The sequence below is a fragment of the Dermacentor variabilis genome, chromosome 1, assembly GCF_050947875.1.
Source record: "Dermacentor variabilis isolate Ectoservices chromosome 1, ASM5094787v1, whole genome shotgun sequence".
Classification (NCBI taxonomy): Eukaryota; Metazoa; Arthropoda; class Arachnida; order Ixodida; family Ixodidae; genus Dermacentor; species Dermacentor variabilis.
Genome location: NC_134568.1, coordinates 216,286,075 through 216,304,949, shown reverse-complemented (window position 1 = coordinate 216,304,949; position 18,875 = coordinate 216,286,075). Strand labels below are relative to the sequence as shown.

Here is an 18,875-nt window from a genome sequence, read left to right as displayed (position 1 = left end):
ACAAAGAATTAGATCAAAGCAGTGGTAAAAGAAAACAGCAAACCTAGCCTCGAGCGAGTACTACTCAGAAAATGGCAGCAGTGGTAGGCTTATCTTGCAAATGTCGATCCTTGCGCTTTCCAGCACTGGCATATCTCACCTTTGCTTCTTGCAGTATCACATCAAAAGGAATATATATGTGTGTATGTATATATATATATATATATATATATATGTATATATATATATATATGTATATATATATGTATATGTATATATATATATATATATATATATATATATATATATATATATATATATATATATATATAATGAGTTATGAGACACAAAAACTGCACTTTACATGTTTCAGGAAGCTAGAAGTGAGAACAGCTTGCGTTGTATCATGGCAATCTAGTTGTACAAATCTGGGACAGAGTGTAGCATTTCACAGACATATGTACATATAAAAGCTTACAGAACTGCTTTCGAACAGGCAAAGAGCAAGGTAGCTAGACAGCAACCAGGCATGTGAGGATATACTAGCAATGACTTGGTCTATGCTTTTCTGCACAATATTACAATTCCAATATTAAACTAAGAGCTCTGTTCAGACATGCCAGTCTTTTTGTATGCATTTATACTTTGCTGCTTGTGAGCCAAGCGCTTAAAACCACCTCAAATTACTCATCACTGATACTACAGGCAAATGCCTGGAAATATGAGAGCCACTGTGAGCCGCTATCTGGGAAGTGCTGCAAAGAAGTGAAAGGAAAAAGTAACAGCACGCTGCCACCGGGTTACTGCCAGTCACAACTCGTGTGGGTGCAGGCCAAGATCAACAAATTGCATATCTTGCTGATGGCTATAGTCCACACCACAAGTGGAAGTTATTTGTCCAGGTTTCACATAACAGCAAACCACAAGTAAACCAGAGACATCAAACGACAATGCCACACAGGAATAATCAGCACATTTAGCTGCATGAACTAAGTACTCTTAAAGATATTCATACACCAGTTGTCTAGGCTAGTGTCCACACCAAATATGCATGTTGTCGCATAAATGCATGTCTTTTTTACGTTTTCACATCTGGAAGGTCAGGGAAAAAAGAGTATGTACATACAAAAATACAGTCAGTGCTTCTCTAACATTCGTATATTTGTAACAGTCAATATTGAGCTATGCAGGGGGAAACACATCCAACAGGCCCGCTGCCTCATGCCTATCCCATTTTTTTTTTCTACTTACACTGGCGGTCAGGCCACTGTCGTCTCAACAACTTTTCTGTGGCCGTCTTTGGTGTTGCTTCCCCTAAAAGCCCCTCACTAACTGCTACTGTTACCCAACTAGGAAACACATGCCAAATGGCAGACATCACATGCGTCAAGGACAGCTACAGACCTGGCTACAGCATGTGAATGCTGAAGTACACACTTCAGGCTGCAGCACACGTTGTTTGTCTGACTAATATTGAAGAAGGAAGAAAGTATGCCACAAAGAGCAAATTTAGAAGTAGGAAAGTGAACCTGCAGAGTTCACCTTGAATTATGTCTGTCAAACAACGTGGCATCACTGTGTATTTGCTGCAACTGCCACTGCATTTGTTCAGTTGGCGAAGCTCGTCATAAGTTTCAGTCATTCTGCCTTTTGTTGTTGCTGTTGTTTTTTCCATAAAGCCCTTTTCAAGCCATTTTTAGGTCTTGTAATGCACAGCTCAGATGCCTAATTGCTGTAAGCCTCATCATAAAGCAAAAAGAAAGGATTTACAAGAAAATAACCTTGGCAAGCCAGTCTAAATAAATGCATTTCTGAATACCATACTGCTTAATGCCCTAGTTAGTGAGTTGAAAGTGCATATAAGCAGCTTACTCCAAACAAACGAGTTCCTGCATAAAGTTAAGACACGAGCTAGCTCACTCAACACACTGGTTTAGATTCATATTATTCTTGCATGCTTAAAATGAAAACACTACTTTAAACTACTCCTACAGCACAGATAAATACATTACGAACTAAAGAGCTGAGGTGCATTCATTCATGTAACTTGAAGTCACTCGGCATTATTTATTGCAACTTTGTAAAGAACAGCCAGGAAAAGCAAACAGCCCTGAGCCACTCCAATGCACATCAAGTTAACCAATATTTTAAAACAACATTGTCTTCATTTCATTTTTGTTACTAAGTGCAGTCGTTTTGTTGAGCCTTGCAGATAAAAGAAATGCTGCTGGGAGGATTGTCACATGTGTACATATGGCTACAAGGTACTATGGGTTTGCTTGCGGTACATATTATACACAAAGATCTCCCAGCTTCTACACAACTACATTCTGCAAGGACCATGCAAAATCTATGCAAAGGTATTAAAAGCCATCATAGATCCTCGATAATAAGGCTCACAAAGAGAAGGACACTGCAAGAGAAGTGTATAGGAGCAAATGAAAGGCAGAGCACATTTAGACTGGCCTACAGCATGAATTGCAAATGCTGCTACGTTATTCACATTTTGCAGGTAGATGTGTTTAGTTTCTGTGAAACATGCCAAGTCATCCAGTATTTTCTCAGTGATAACTCTTAAGAGTTATCCACCTGTGTAAACACTGGTGAAACAAGTTACAGCTAGCTTGCAATACACCAACACCACCAAATGATCTCTATGTGGATGCTGTCATTCGGAACTGCACACTAAAGGACAATTCAGCTGACAAGTAGATAATTACTATAATAATAAAAAGACCAACGGATTTACATCTTGCAGAAAAGGAAAGATGGAGAAATGCAGCAAGAAGAATTCACACAGGAAAACACACATATGGTGCTGTAATGAGAAACAGAACAAAGAACATTACAAACACACTTGGGAATGCGACTAGCACTTTTTCACATGATGATTCATGTTTGTATGATTGGGTCACAGGTATTCACAAGTATGATATACTTAACTACTATGCACTGTTTGTTAAGCACATGCAAAGGAAAGCTACACCAATGCACTTAGAACAAAAAAAAAAAAAAACTGCAACCATTTTACCAGACTTGAGCACACATAAAACTCTGGAAGAAAAAAAAGAAAAGGCAAGTCTGCCTTCAAAAAATCACCCTGCAGCTGTTTACTAAATAAGCAGCTTTAATCACTGAAACATGTGCACAAGATGTCGAGCATTGTGGCAGTACTGCATCAACACATTTTGCAGATCCCACAATGAGATCTATAAAAGTTGGCCGGCAGTGCCTCACACTTTAGAGGCCCAGCTGTTTGCTTGCAGTTTGCTCTGCATTTCCACAAGGCAGTCAACTTTAAGACAGGAACAACCAATCACAGCAATATCACTCTCTAAATGTCTAAACTCTTAGCTCTCATACAATGGATCACAACTTTTGGGTGGCACATCAGGGGTCCTTTGCTGAAAACTGCAGTGACTGGCTTTGGGCACATATGCATGCATGCACATTATCACAAGGCAAGAGATGCAAGTTGAACAGAGCTTTCAGCACTTGCTGATAAATTCAGAAAGAGACCCATTGACTAATGTTTCATAAACCAAGTCAAAGTTTGACCTTACAAATAATTTCTGCAGCCATGAGAAAGACTGTCTGCAGCTAACATAGACTTGTAATTTGGAACATAATGGCAGTAATAGGATTTATTATGTCTAGAAGCGGCTGGACCAACCCTTTATAAACAAAAATTGATGCCAATAAATATCTTCAAAAAATGAGTCACATTATATCAATGTTTAAAAACACAGTCCTTATTCATAAACTATGTAGTGCATCACACAGCCTTTTCTGTTTCATCGTGTCTCGGCTGACAAAAACTTACATAATAACAGTGGCACTACGTTCCATTACATTCGAGTGGCACTTCACTTCTTATACTAACCCTGATCAGTGGTTGGTGAAGAATGTTACTTAAGTACAACAGTTTACAGCACGTTTCAGTATGTGTGTCACATTTCATTTGTCACAATCTTCCTGACGTAAACAGGCATGCCACAAGGCTTGACTCTTGTCTCAAAACCACCTTAAAAGGGAGCATCTTACTTACTTTAAGAAGACGCTCTAAAAATGCACCAAAAAATAAATAATACAGTATGACAGCGGAAGAGAAGAGCACTGCCATGAGCTCTTCAAGCAGGGTCACAGCAAGGGCAACTCTGCAGGGGGTACCATCAGCTCAAGAGTAGATGGTGATCACTTCACGGCCTCCACCACGAACCATCAGTACACGCTCAAGACCTTCTGTGAGCACTTCCAAGAACTCCATGTCTGGTAACAGAATATGTTAAGGGCCAGAACACTATATGCACTAGAAAACTATGTAAATTAAGCTGAGCTTGCAAAGAAGACTACAAAAAAGCCTTTTTTTTTTTCAAGAAAAAAAAAAGTTGCTCTTGACCTGACACCACCTGTTATGACTTACTGTAACATTTTTAGTAAAGGCAAACCTGTTTTAGCAAAGGATGAATACCTCTGCTAGAAAACTCATGGATCACTGTTCGTACATTAAAGCTAAATGAAGTGCTTGCTTTTCAGCTAATGCAACTGCAACACAACAGGGAAGAAAGTGCTCTTGCTTTTTTGATACAATGTGACGGTGAAGGCTTGCAATGTAGAGGCTATCTTCTACTACCAACATATGATGTAAACTGATGTGCCCTGCATTTCACCATGCAGGTGTCCCCTACTTCCTCGTCCACCTCTATTTTAGGTGATGCTAGCTAGATAGCTAAGCCAATGTAATAAAGCTGAGACAAGCGGATGCTATTTCCCGACTCTGGCAGCAACTTCTGAAACATATACCAGCACCTCATTCACGAATGACTTATGTCAATGGAAGCATTGAAGTACATTTTTTTTTCATCCTGCATTTATGGAGAAATGTACATTTGTACTTGCACATAACCAGCAAAATGTGCTAGTATAGGCAATTTGGCTAAATAAATTTCGGAAGCAAATAAACAAACCATAAGGTAACCATTCTTGAAAACACTAGCCAGACGTCCTTGCTATCTTTTTTGGCAGAAGAGCGAGTGGCGGTAGGAAACCATAATAATGTAATGGCTTGAGGTTTTCTGTGTATGCTACGCAAAGTAATTCTGAAAGTAACTCTTACATTTATTTCTATTCATTCCTGGTTTACTAAGGGGTGCCTATTTTCTCTACAGAACCTGTTACTATGACCACTTATGTTGAACTGAACTTCTGATAAGTTGTTTTGTTAGAAGGGAGTCTACTGTGTGTGTGTGTATGTGTATGTGTGTGTGTGTGTGTGTGTGTATATATAAACAAAGATCAGGTAGGCTGTATCAGGGATGCAACTGCAGTGGGGTAAGTAAAACATCTTGTGCATGTTGCATGGGCATTAGAGTACAGAACTGACATAACCAAATACACAAGTTACATTTATTCATGCATTTGAAAGTTTACATGCCTAACTTATGTTACAGCTAGTGGGGGTCTTAGAGTGTCATTTTGCAATCATGCTCACTCCCTATTTGTAGTGGGCCCACTTGTTTTGCAGAGGGTGTTTGGGCCAATAGGGTAAAGAAATTACCCCCCCTGCTGGTGGCACCCGAGACTGCCCTGCACCACTCAAGCCTGCTGCACTCATGGACAATTGGGGCTCCTATGCTTACGCTCCCTACAGAGAGGGACACGTTCCGCCATGGTCAAAGGCGTTGTATATCCCTCTGTCTTGCTGCCCAAGTCCCTTCATGCCGTTTCTGGACACTGCATGTCGAACGAGGGGGTGCCATGACCCAGCAAGTGTGAAATTTCTGCAAGAAATTGCACACTTGTAGGCCTTCTAACTCCTGATGAACACAGGTTCAAGTTTGATGGATTATACCTACTATGGCTGAGTGAGCTCTCTCAAAAGTAACCACCCCTGCTCGGATCAGCAACCAACTGCCGAGCTATGCCTCTCTGAACCCCAAGCAAGAAGCTAAATTTAGCTCTGATTAAGTCATGCACGGCATGAAAATGACGCTATGTGCACATGCAACACATGCATGATTGAGTAATGACTCCTCTCCTCTACACAACAATACCAAAGTGCGTGGGTGGTACGGTTGTAAAGATAAGAGATTATGCCATAACGAATCTCCATTAAATCGGTTTTAGCAAGCCGCCCACTATGACCATTTTTAAAGATGTTTCATGTCAAAAAGAGAGAGAGTAATTCAGAATTTTACCAAGCAGCAAACAAAGGATACAGTTCTCCTCTCCTCTCTGGATCCTAGGAGGTCCAGGAAGGTTGATGATTACCAACTTGGAGTCATGCGATTTATTTACGATGACCTCATTCAGTTTCACTGCAGTGTGCATACGGCGCACATTGGCTTCATCCCTGCAAGAGTAACAAGCATGTCAAGACAATAAAGCCCCAAGGAGTGTTGCTGTGTCAGACCTTAGGGTCATATAATAGTCGTGTCAAGAATATCAAAACTCAGAAAGGTTAAACATCATGCACTAGAACTTTAGTATAAACCGCACAATAGTTGATGTTAAACTTTGCAATTTATTTTAATGTGCCAGATGTTTTGTTCATGTACTAGTCACACAAATGACCTGAATGCCTCAATAAATCCTCATTCACACTGGGGCAAAAAGGAAAAGCAACTAGGCTCTGTCATTTATCGTGGAAGTGTACTTAATTTCTGTGTTAGCAGCTACTGTTATTCCTCAAATGTCAAAATGGTATTCTTTAGAACAATCAATGCTAATAAATGAAAGCAAACGTTTCACATTTGTACATAACATGAACTCTTTTGTGTAATCACTTTAACCTTTTCTCTACAGCTGATGAGTATAGTCAACACTGGAATTGTTAACAATATAGCTGATGAAGGGTACAGAACTGGTGAAGAGTACATCCATCAGCCTGCTTCTGGTTGCAGTTTTCAACATTAGCTGGCTGTGCTTATGTATATTAGTGGCATTGTGTACAGTTTTTCTCTTTATTATGGACTGCTTGAATGCTTGCATTGAAAATATAGCTGCCTGCACAGTGCATTTCTGGGAAATTTCTAGGAAATATGGTACAATTTTGTTATTTATTGTAGTATGGATTGGGTTAAAAAAGCACATGACAGTGTATTTGAACCTGTGCCCAAAATATAATGTGAGATTCTTCTGTCCCATTTATAATTTTTCAAAATGTGGCAGATTGAATCACTAGGTGACTAAGTACTGCAGGAAAGGCTACCTTCAGAACGCAATTATGGATATACCTTTCAGGCACCAATCAAATCAGTATTGAAAATTTAGTTTCGCCGCATTTCTTGCATCTTCAGGATCATTAAAAGCATAAAGCAGCAAAATGGAGTAAGAATTTTGTATTCTTCGGTGAGTTTTTCTGAAGTTTACACAATGTGGACTCCATGTGAGAACTCTATCAGCAGGGCTGCACAACATACAGCCCATGAACGAAATTTTACCAGCCCGTGTACGAATCCAAATTCCATGGCGTGTTGGTGCTGTAAACAGCTCATGGCGCTATGATGCAAATAGCTGAAATTTTTTCACTAAGCACAATGCTCACCATAACCCGTTGCAGATGTCAATCACTTTGAAACAAGGAAGGCATGAAAGTGTGGGCTCTTTCATAGAAAACAGACAAGACACACGACCACCATACGCATTCGTTAAACTGTCAATGCCAAGACAGCATTATTGGTGCAGCGCCTGTGATTAAGTTGAACATGTGCATTACCAATCTGTTTTGATTGAATGAACACAGTTGGTAGCTCCTGTGAAGCTTTTGCCTCATGTGTGCGCTTTACTTTTCAACCTTTACCACACTCTAAATCAGGGTGTCAGAACGAAATGTTTTTTGTTCTGGTTTTAGTTTCGTTCTACTGTTCTGCTTCAGAACGAAAAAAAAAAAAAAATAATCCGTGACGGTTCATAACGGTGTTCTTCATTTAAAAAATTTCGAAGCAAAGTAACAATAAAAACATAGCATTTATTTTTCTCAATAAGCCAATTATGAATTATGAGTCAAGGCACCGAGCATGATCTCAGAAGCAGCATTTCATCGGGTGTACTTGCCAAAATGTGAGACCACTGTTCCTATAATATGAAGTTAAATGAACATAAACGAATGATAAAACTTCTGTAACAAAGTGTTGTGCCCATAGAAAAGTAAACAAGAAGAGCTTCAGAGCACAAGCCCTAGCTTTTGCTACGATGCCAATCTGCTAGTGCACCGAGCAACAGGCTTAGATTAGTGGAGCTCTGGACCAGCTATCGCTCGCACTATTTCTCCCTGAGATACGCATTAATGCTGCTGTTGCCTGATATCAGTCGTTTTGGATTGCCGACTTTCCCCTTGAACCGAAAACCGATAAAAAATATTTTGGCTTCACTCCGAAACAAAATAATAAATAATGGTTATGTTTTCATTCCGTTCGGACACACTGCTCTAAGTACAGTTCATACCCTTTGCGGCACATCTTTGTCCCACAACAATAATCGTAATCTGTCTTGCTTGTGTATCCTTTCTTGAAAACCCTGTGCTCTCTAGTGTTCTGTCAATAATGCTATGTCACGCTGATAATGACATGCCATTTGCGATCTGGAAGTACAAGGCGTGCAGCGTTAACAAAAGGAAAGGCATGCAAGTTAGATGGCCATTGTTGTTGGGGGCTAAAATATACCTCAAAGGGTGTAGACTGCTTTTAGGGTGCATTTTTTAAATGGCAGTACATCACAATTAAGCACCAATAAAGCTTTTTCAATTTAGTAAGACTAATGTAAATTACATTGTTTGATGCTTTATGCTAGGCCAATACAGATAACCTTGTGGTTTTCATTGACACATTTTAAGGCGCCCATAATAATGTGACCAAGATATGACAGGCTGGTTTCTTTTATTTGATGCTAGCCTGATTCACAAGATCAGTATTAGAATGAATGCACAGACAGCCATTCTCATACATTGTCACGGTTAAAGGCGCAATGTTTTTGTGTGTCTCATACATAAAAAAACTTTGAAATTAGTATTAAATCCTCGATAATTTCTATTATTCAATTTTATTTCTATTTATTATTCTATTAAAATTATAGAAGTAGGACTGCATAACTGAATTACAATTTTTATTTCAATTATTGAATTTTCAGAAATGTCTAGCGTAAGACAACATTCTCAACCAAAAGGTAAACATTTGGCATGTAGGAAACTAAGCACAACACCATAGCTTGAGAACATGTCAAGAACCTTTCTGATGTGTTTCCAGCAGTGTATCGAGTCATTTGAAGATGGGAAACAGAGTGACTATCTGTTTCTCAACCTTTCCTTAGCAATGCCGGAAGACTGTGACTCCACACTGTAGCTGGTGCTCATAGAACTCTAGTATTCACCGGACCTAGAAGGCTTACGCCAGGAGCAGCCCCTCATTTGGTTTTATAAAAACTTCGATAAGAAAAGATACGAAAAAAAAAAAACCCAGCTAACCATGCCTTCAAATTGGCTTATCTCTTTGGAAGCACCTACATCTTTCAGCAGACATTCCGCCTGATGCATCTGAACAAGAGCGGACACCGGTCTTTAATGACCAATGTAGCATTAAAAGACATTCGAAGGACAGAGACAAGTGTGATGACAGCAGAAATAGACTGCCTTTCCCCAAGTAAAACATGCAGTGTTTTTAAGGAAAGTGTGGCCCATGTGGTTACCAGAGAAACCACTTTTGGCCCGCTTTAGTTTTGTTGTGCAGCCCTGTTCTATAGAAATGTCAGATAATAAAAGATCAGCTGTTTCATATTTAGCATACTTTGAAAGCACCTATCCAGCCACTTGAAAAATATGCTGCTTGTTAAACACTGTCAAAAACAATGAAAGAGGTGAACCTGCTAGAGCAAACAACCAGCCACCTGCCTTCCAACTTGTTCTACTAAAACATGTTACACAGATTATTTGGTTCGGTTGGTTTGGTTTGGTGGAGAAGTCCAATCAGAAGTGTTTCAAGATCTATTCCATACATTTTAAATATCACTATTTTCATCAGTTCTCTTTATTTTCATGCACTATCTTGGCGTCATAAATGTGCGCATCGTGCCTGAAGGGGATGCGAAAAGGGGGGAGTGGGGAAGTGTCCACGAGAGTACGAGTGGAAAGGCATGTGGCAGTACAAAGCAGTTCAACGGCCTAGCCCAATACCATACTGTGCACTTCTGCACTGTCATTTGTCTGTACAAATGTATCCATGCCTGTTTGACAATGGGCACCTGTGCACCCATTCTGTGTGGGTGTGCATCACTGTAGCAGATCACAGCTATGCTGAATTCTTCCAATTTAGTCCCACTGCTACCGTTGAATTATGCACATAGTTAGTTTTGTATTATGAAATTGATTTCTTTTTACTTATCAGAAGTGTAAATACTGTGTAGATAGGGTATTTATATACCAGATGTTTGATTTGAACGTTAACAATAAAAACCACCTGTGGCGTTCAGCACAAATCTACTTATTGAGATGGAATACACGAAGAGTTATACATTACTTATACTGGAAATCAGTATGCATATTTTACTGGTTAACAAAATTTCATAATTAACTTTTCAACTAATTACTTCAGCACACATGTTGCAATACTACATGAATTGAAGCCAGTGATTTTACAAGGCACATTCACTTTGAATAAATTTTTGAAACTAGCACTCCTTTTAAGGTAAGCGCAGTCAAACTTGCTTTTAACAGAATGCGTTGTATGCACTGAAGCATAAAAGTTAATTACTGGAACGCCAATGCATTTTGTCGCAAATTTTGAGAATGCATATCTTGAAACTGGTGTCATCCTTAGGATATGTTCTAACTGAATATGACTTTAAATGTCACTGCCTACAATTCATAAATTGCAATATGTGGTGCAAAGTAATTAGTTTAAAGTTAATTGGTAACATTGTTAATTAGTTGAACATTCACTTTTAATTTTTTGCAAATAATGTCTGTCTCTGATACCCCTGTTACATGGGCGACTTTAACCATGGTTAACGTAACCGCTGTTATCGCTAAACGCAGTTACATGGCCAGCGAAACTGCGGTTAGGCCGCTAACCGCGGTTGACCACCGACCGAGCTTGGCAACCTCGGTTTAGTGTAACCGACATTCCAGAAACGGGGAAAACAGCGGACAGTACTTCCCCCGAGTGCAGCGCTGGCGCTTCCCAGATATCTTCCAAAAAGCGTATCATTTGGCCTGACGTGACAACTGAGGCACTGATACGCATTTGGGAAGGTAACCTGGCCGCTCTGCGCTCAAGCAGCCGAAAGGCGCGTCTCTACACAGAGATGACAGCTACGCACAAATTTCAAAATTTAAGAACAGCACAATCAAATTGGACAAGTGAGACACACACAAACGCTGTGTGTTTGTGAGCGTCTCACTTTCTTGTCCAGTTTGTTGGCGCTGCTTTTAAACTTATAACTTCAGTGTTTTTAACATGTACTTTTTTGTGATAATTTGTGCAGTGTGAAATCGCAGTGTACATACATTAACACCTGGAAGCACTGCCTTTTCTTCCCTTTTTATTCTTTTTTTTTGTAAATACAAGCATATAGTTCCAAAGTGAATTCACGTAATGTTGTACTCCCTTTAATTATGTAACCAATGTTTGTTAGTTGAAACATTCATTTGTTCATTAAGAATTTGCTTTACCTTTTCATTCAGTGTCCTTAATTTTATTTTATATTTATCCATTTTTGGCCCTTAATTCTGACTTTTTACATAGCTCTTTGCCCACCAGGCATGCTCACAACTGAGAGCAGGAGTATCGAAAATAAATAACCTAAATATGCAAAACGCAGTCTTACGCGTTAAAACGCTCAAATATGACCACTGTTTTGCTGAAAAATAACATTTTTATACCTCTATAATCAAATGTCTAAGAAAAATTATTCAAAATGAAGCCTGTATGCAAGAGATCATGTGACGCGTAATCAGATCATTAACCGTGATTGGGATAGCCATTGTAACTTTGGCAGACTACAGTTCGCGTTAACCACGGTTGAGCGAGTTAACCAAACCACAGTTAAGTTTAACCGTGGTTAAGCTGTCCGTGTAACTAGGGTATGAGAGTAGTCTGGCTCAACAAGTGGAATTGTGCTACATCTCATGGATGATATTTAAAAATTCTGTTAACGGTAAAATAAAACACCCCATATAATGTATGACTCAGCTGCCCTCAATGCATTGCATGCCTTCTATAGCAAGCATGCAACACTAGTTGAACTGCTTTCCTGAGCAGTTGCAGATTGTATAAACTTGAAACTGACTATTGAACACATAAACTCGACCTACGGCTTTATTTTCATGAGGCTGTCGAACTCTGGCTTCTGGCTATCCGATGTGGCAGCAGCAGCAACAGCTGGTGCGGCAGAGGGGCCCTTGCTTGCCACTCCATTAGAAGATGCAGCGCTGGCATCTCCAGAGCCGTCCTGTGCTTTCTTCTCTGGGCTTTCAGTTTTTGCTTTCCCATCATCCTCAGCAGCAGTGACAGGTGAGCTCTCTTTGGGTGGTGAAGAAGCCTGCTTTGTAGGTGAACCTGAGGCAGACTTCGTTGGCGATGAGTGGCGGGATGAGTGGCGTGATGAACGATTGTCTTCATCAGCTACTACATCCACCAATTCTGAGTCACCAGCTTGCTGAGGTGGTTTGTCACTAAACCGCACCTGTGGAAACAATTGTCAAATTAGGTGCGATTTCAAGTGCACTCAAGCATCATTGACATCATGCAATTTAATGCAGCTGACTGTCATACACAAGTGCAGTACTATTAAGATGTATCTACTGCAGACTTGTATGTAACAAATGACATGTAATTAATTACTTGTAATCAATGATATTTTTGGTAATTTTGTAATTTAACTATTCATTTACTCAGTAACACTCACTCTAATTGAATTAATGTCGCCAACTGATTTTTCGGACTCCAAAAATTCGGACATGCTCGATTATTCAGTCTGCTTTGCGGCACCGCCCCATTCTCCCCATAGACCATAATGTATAAGAACTGCCGAAAGTTCGGACACCTTGCAACCCCTCGTCTGATTTTTCGGACACTCCTTGAGCCAACTCGATCGAGAGCACCATGCAACGACTCTGACCGGTACATAGTTCAACTTGCTGAACATCATTTTCGTTTTGAACGGAGCCTCCTTGCTGCCCCACTAGGGTGGCTAGAATGGGAAGGTGTGAAGACCGTGGCGCCACCACCATTGTCTAGCGAGGTCCCGCAGCGCGTTCCTGCCACTGGGGGAAAATTCGGTGCTTCTATTGGGGCCGCCGTGAGCCTGTCAGTCTCGTAGGCCGCAGCGCTGCACAAGGTAGCTCTCGTGGTCTATGTAGTACAGCTCTGTTAAGCTTTTACAGTAGTGCATGAGCTTTTACAGCTTGGCAAAGAGCACCACGGGAGGAAATGTGTCCCCTGTGCTTTTGGAATCACTGCTATTGCAGTAGCAGCCACTCCAAGAAAACGAAGAAACAGCCTTGGACGACACTGCACTACCTGCCGAAGCAACTGACGCGGCAGATGTTGCCTGGGACCATGTGGACTATGTGGAGAAACACAGTGATGCACACCTGGTTTATTACACTGCAGGCTACGTAGCCAGGTAGCGCGTCATTTTAACTGATTGCAAGGCATGTAGGGATGCCTGCCTTGTGATAAGAGAAAGTACCGCACCAATTGCCAGCATAAGCTTGCAAACAGTGGGACATGGGAGGGGGGGGGGGGCAGAGGGAGGTCTTCTGTACCCATCAGTCTGTCTGTACAACTTTATTCAGACCCTCAAGGATAGACTCACTCGTGCATTTAGCACTACACGACTGCACGCAAAAGTGGTCAAGGATTTCTTGCTTCTAGCACCCAATGTGCCACTGATTGGCTGCACGGAGCATTCCACTGCTCTAACAGGATCGGTGGCTAAGTTTTAATGCATCATGTGTTCGCTTTTCGCTCAAAGGGCTAAACCAGTGGGCTCCTCACAACACAGTCAAGAGGGTTAAGCCGTGTGCTTTGTAAAAAATGGGGTGCTGGGGTGCTCTGCAATGACTGTGCTATTTGCAATAAACTCGTATTAAGTCATCAGCATTTTGTACTTTTTAGAATTTTTTTACCACATTACTGATATATTGCATTAACTTCCTCCTTTTAAAGTGCTATTACAATAGCAAATATGTGACTAATGTGTGCGCGACACATTCAAAGCTGTTCCAATGTGTTGGCCTTCCACGGTGATTTCATTTAATTTCATTTATTCAACCTTAAGGGCCCAAAGGCATTACATAAGGGGGGGGGCGTGCATCAAAGTTGTACAGTTTCATAAGAAAGTAACATAAGAAAATGCACACTGATTGTAATAGGTAAAAAAAAGAGAGAATTACAAAAACAAAGAAAACGGAACATATACACAGTACCAACGAAGTGATAAATAAATATTAATAAGACAAGTATGGTATTTAGGTGGTTATGTTACCATTATCAAAATCGTTAAGTTTTTCGCAAGATGTTTTGCGGTCGCTGCACGAAACAATGTTATCTGGGAGTGCGTTCCAAAGTGTTACGGCATGGGGAAAGAATGAGTTGCTCATCGCCGTCGTCCGGCACTTTATCGTCGCCAAGGGGTGAGTATGAGATAAACGGGATGATGTTCTGAACGGGCGTTTTAAGAGGGCGTGTCCTGATTGGGTGAAGCAAAAAAAAGTGTGAAGAAGGCAGAGATGAGAAGTTACACTCCGTGAAGCAAGCAATGGAAGAGACAAAGTTTGTTTTAAGGTGGTTACGCTGATATGTCTTGAATATTGTGACGTAATGAAGCGAGCAGCGCGGTTTTGTACGGCTTCGAAGTCATCAGTGAGATAAGCTTGCGAGGGATGCCAGATGAATGATGCATACTCAAGTTTGGGTCGCACATATGTTAGATATGCTAGTTTTTTTTATTTCAGACGATGCGGATTTTAAGTTACGTCGCAAATACCCTAGTGCGCATGAAGCTTCACAGCGAATTGTTTGAATATGTTCCACCCATGAAAGTGATGGCGTCATATGAACTCCTAGATATTTTAGAGAGAGAGAGAGAGCAAATGATAAATGAAAGGTAGGGAGGTTAACCAGGACTGAGCCCGGTTGGCTACCCTACACTGAGGAAAGGGAAAGGGGGACGGAAAGATTAAAAGAAGAAGAGAAAGTCCACTGGGGATATCATTCGGCCACTCAGTCAGGATCACAGACGTTGACTCAATCCGGTAGCTTTCAAATATCACAGCAGCGCTTTTATTTTTGTGGCCTTTTCTAGCTGCGATATGCAAGGCCATGGTCCAAAGATCTTGTTCAAGGTGAACGGCTTTCTATCTAGCTGATTGACAGCTGTGAAGAGGTCATGCCTTTCATTTTAGATATTTTAAGTACACGTGTGGTTAATAGGAACAGAGTAATGCGATAAGTGTGGTGTATGGTGGTGCATTTGCGCGTGAAGGATATTACTTTGCATTTAGTGAGGTTTGCAGGCATACGCCATTTTTTACACCAAGAAGCAATAGTGTCAAGGTTGTGTTGTAGGGCGATTGTGTCATTAGATGCATGAAGGGGGTTGTAAAGAACGCAATCGTCTGCAAAAAGCCGCAGCTTCATTGATATGCTAGTGGTAAGGTCATTTATGTAAACCAAACAATAGAGGAGATAAACCTGCGCCTTGGGGAACACTGGAAGTTACACTGGTGAGGGTTGACTGAAAATTGTTAGCATAGGTAAACTGAACGCGTCCTGTTAAAAAAAACTTTCAATCCATATGATAATCTCGGTGCAGTACCGAGGGAGGATAATTTTGCAAGGAGATGTTTGTGAGACACGCATTTAAAGGCCTTTAAAAAATCTAGGAATATTGCATCTATTTGAAGGTGATCGTCCATGTGTAGTAGTAGGTCGTGTGTAAGTTCGGCTAGTTGAGTTTTGCAACATAGACATTTACGAAAACCGTGTTGTAAAGGGTAAAAAAAATTGATTGATTCTAAGTAATCCATTAGGTTAGATGCTATAATGTGCTCAAGGAGCTTAGATGAGATACTGGTTAGAGAGATCGGACAATAATTAATAGGGTTATCCCGCCTTCCTGCTTTAAAAATGGGAACTACCTTCGCTTTTTTTCCAATCGTCGGGCACGTTTCCTGTGTTTAAGGATTGATTAAATATAAGGTACAAAAATTTAGTACGGAGAGTTATAGTGCTTTAAGTAATTTGGTGTTTATGTCATCACAGCCAGCTGAGGATGATATCTTAAGAGAGCGAATTAGCTTAATTATGCCATCCAAGTTTATTTGCACTTTAGGCATTGTTTTTGCCAAGAAGCTAGGTAAAGGTTCCATAGTGCAGGGATTAGGGACGTGAAATACCGATGTGAAGAATTCATTTAGGGCTGCTGCGCGATTATTAGGGCTTATTAATTCATCATCTGAGTCAACGAGATTTATTTGGTTAGTTTGTTGTTTTGTGGAGATGACATGCCAGAATTTGTTCGGGTTGGAGCGAAGCATTGTAATCAGGTCAACAGAGAAGAATTTGTCCTTGGCCTCGTTTAATGTTTTAATATATTCAGTCTCACAGAGGCAGTGTCATTCTCATGCTTATGGACTATTTTTGCTTTTGGCGGTTCTGTAGAGGCGTTTTTTCCGGTTAAGCAGAGATTTTAAGTGTTTGTTAAAGCATGGGTTATTTGAGTCAGACTTTATAATGATTGTAGGGATATATTTGTTTTTTAGGCTCAGCAATGTGTTTATTTTATAGAGTTCCCAATTAGCATTCACAGAACGGGTTGCATAGGACTTTTCAAAGTGTTCATAAAAGCGAGTGAGTTCTTCATTGATTAGTTCAAAGATAGTCCGTGATTAATTTCTTTGTAGGTGATCTTCTTTTTAGTGGTAGAGAAAGAGATATATGAAGAAGTTTGTGGTCACTAATTTGGGGTGGTATTGTAACATTTGATATGTCATCAGGGCAGCTGGTGAGTAAAAGATCAATTGTGTTATCTCCTCTAGTGGGGCTGGTTATTGTTTGACGGAGGTTGAAGTCTAGGGCCAAGTCTAGGAATTGTTTGGATTCATTCAATGGCGATTGATTAGTTACTGAAAGGAGGGCCCAATTGATGTGAGGGCAGTTGAAATCACCGAAAAGAAAAATAGGCGCATTGGGGAATTTATCTTTTATGTTTGTAAGGGAACTGTGAAGGTGGTCACAAAAAAGTGGATGACTGTCTGGTGGTCTATAGCAAATGCCGTATACTGATATAACCGTGGAATTATGTACACAAAGCCATGTTAGTTCTAAATTGGAATCATTTCATTTCATTTTCATTTATTGAAGCCTTAAAGGCCCGGAGGCATTACATAAGGAGGGCCCAATTGATGTGAGGGCAGTTGAAATCACCGAAAAGAAAAATAGGCGCATTGGGGAATTTATCTTTTATGTTTGTAAGGGAACTGTGAAGGTGGTCACAAAAAAGTGGATGACTGTCTGGTGGTCTATAGCAAATGCCGTATACTGATATAACCGTGGATGAGTGAGGACGACAGGTTGTAATTGACTGATACAAGGACACCGCCTCCTCTCCTATCCTTTCGGTCATGACGGTATAGAGGGAAATTCTGATTCAAGGGGAAAGCTTCACAATCTTTGATGTTGTCAGTCAGCCATGTCTTGGTGAGAAGAATTAAGTCTGTGTCGATGTCTGTGATAAAACCGTGTAGCTGCTCATGTTTCAGAATTACACTTCTGATGTTCGTGAAACCAATGTTTACATCTACTAACAAAGATGAACAGTTGCTTGAACGACCTTTGTTGTTTAGTCTGTATCATTCAGTGCATGCCTCGGCTTTGTCACGCAACTGATGAGCAGTAGGTACTAATGCAGGGGGGTTCCTGCATTCTAGGACAGCATCGATTGCAGCACGCTCGGCGAGTAGAAGGGGCGAAATCTTCTCTGATAGCGTAGTCAGTTCCTTTCAATTGGTGGCCGCAAGCAAGAATGTTTTCTTTAGTCTTGAAATGATTTAGCTTTACAATAATTGGATTCCTATGAACTGTACTTTCGGCAAGGCATAAGCGCCAACCTCGACAAAAGGTGGATGCAAAAGCCCTCCTTGCTGTATCGGCTGCGTGGTCGGTGCTCGCAGTTTCTACGTGCAATGAGAGCAGTGAAACACTCCATTAAATTACCTCGGTATCTACAAGGCTGAAAAAAAAAAAAAAACCTTGTCAGCATCGAAAGCACTGAAGCGGAAAAACTAAAACGCGACAAATCATTTGCCCGTCCAAAGGTATCCAGATGCCGCGAGAAACTACGGCGCCCCTGCCCACAGCGCCGTCATGCAACAGGAATGCGTTTTGGGGCCAGCCTCCAGGGGCCGGTCTTCACACCTCCCCATTCTAGCCACCCTAGCTCCACGAAGTGGCACTACTGCAAATCCTCGCTCATCATCATTGTTTCTGCCTGGTTCGATAGAATGGCTACAGCATTTCCGGTCTCAGCTTAGAAAGCCATGTCAAGACAATCCAGCAGCTGATTTGTTTCTTTTTTCATGCATGACGCTGCAAGTAGGCCACGTTTTTCGTTTGTGCGACTGGTATTGGCGTGACGGCGTGGTGATGTTTGCTTTGTGTGCTGTGTCGAGGTTGCGGTGATGCAACGCGGCATATGGAAACATTGCATCAAGTGTCTAATGGCGCCGACAGTGCCCGCGCAGACTGCGCTGGGGAATGCCGGCAAGCGGGTGCCGGGAGGCCTAGGATTTATTGCCTTCCGATGTGCACACTACTGATGCCGAAAATGTTCTGCCGAGACCTGCGCAGTGGTTCCAGACACCGTCTCGTTTGACAGTTTCACAGGTGCTGACACTGCTG

General features: G+C 41.0%; 1 protein-coding gene across 3 annotated transcripts in view; it reads right to left on the bottom strand.

The window, feature by feature from the left end:
- Positions 1 to 265: 265 nt before the first annotated feature.
- kcc (solute carrier family 12 member kcc) overlaps positions 266 to 18,875 on the bottom strand; it is a 449,856-nt gene continuing 431,246 nt past the window's right edge. For all 3 annotated transcript variants that reach the window (XM_075668661.1, XM_075668651.1, XM_075668642.1), the window contains 3 exons: positions 12,284 to 12,654; positions 6,198 to 6,331; positions 266 to 4,248 (listed from right to left, as the gene is read on the bottom strand). In XM_075668661.1, the coding sequence (XP_075524776.1) occupies positions 4,157 to 4,248; positions 6,198 to 6,331; positions 12,284 to 12,654 (597 nt within the window). In that variant the 3' untranslated portion in view covers positions 266 to 4,156. The remainder of the gene's footprint in view (positions 4,249 to 6,197; positions 6,332 to 12,283; positions 12,655 to 18,875) is intronic.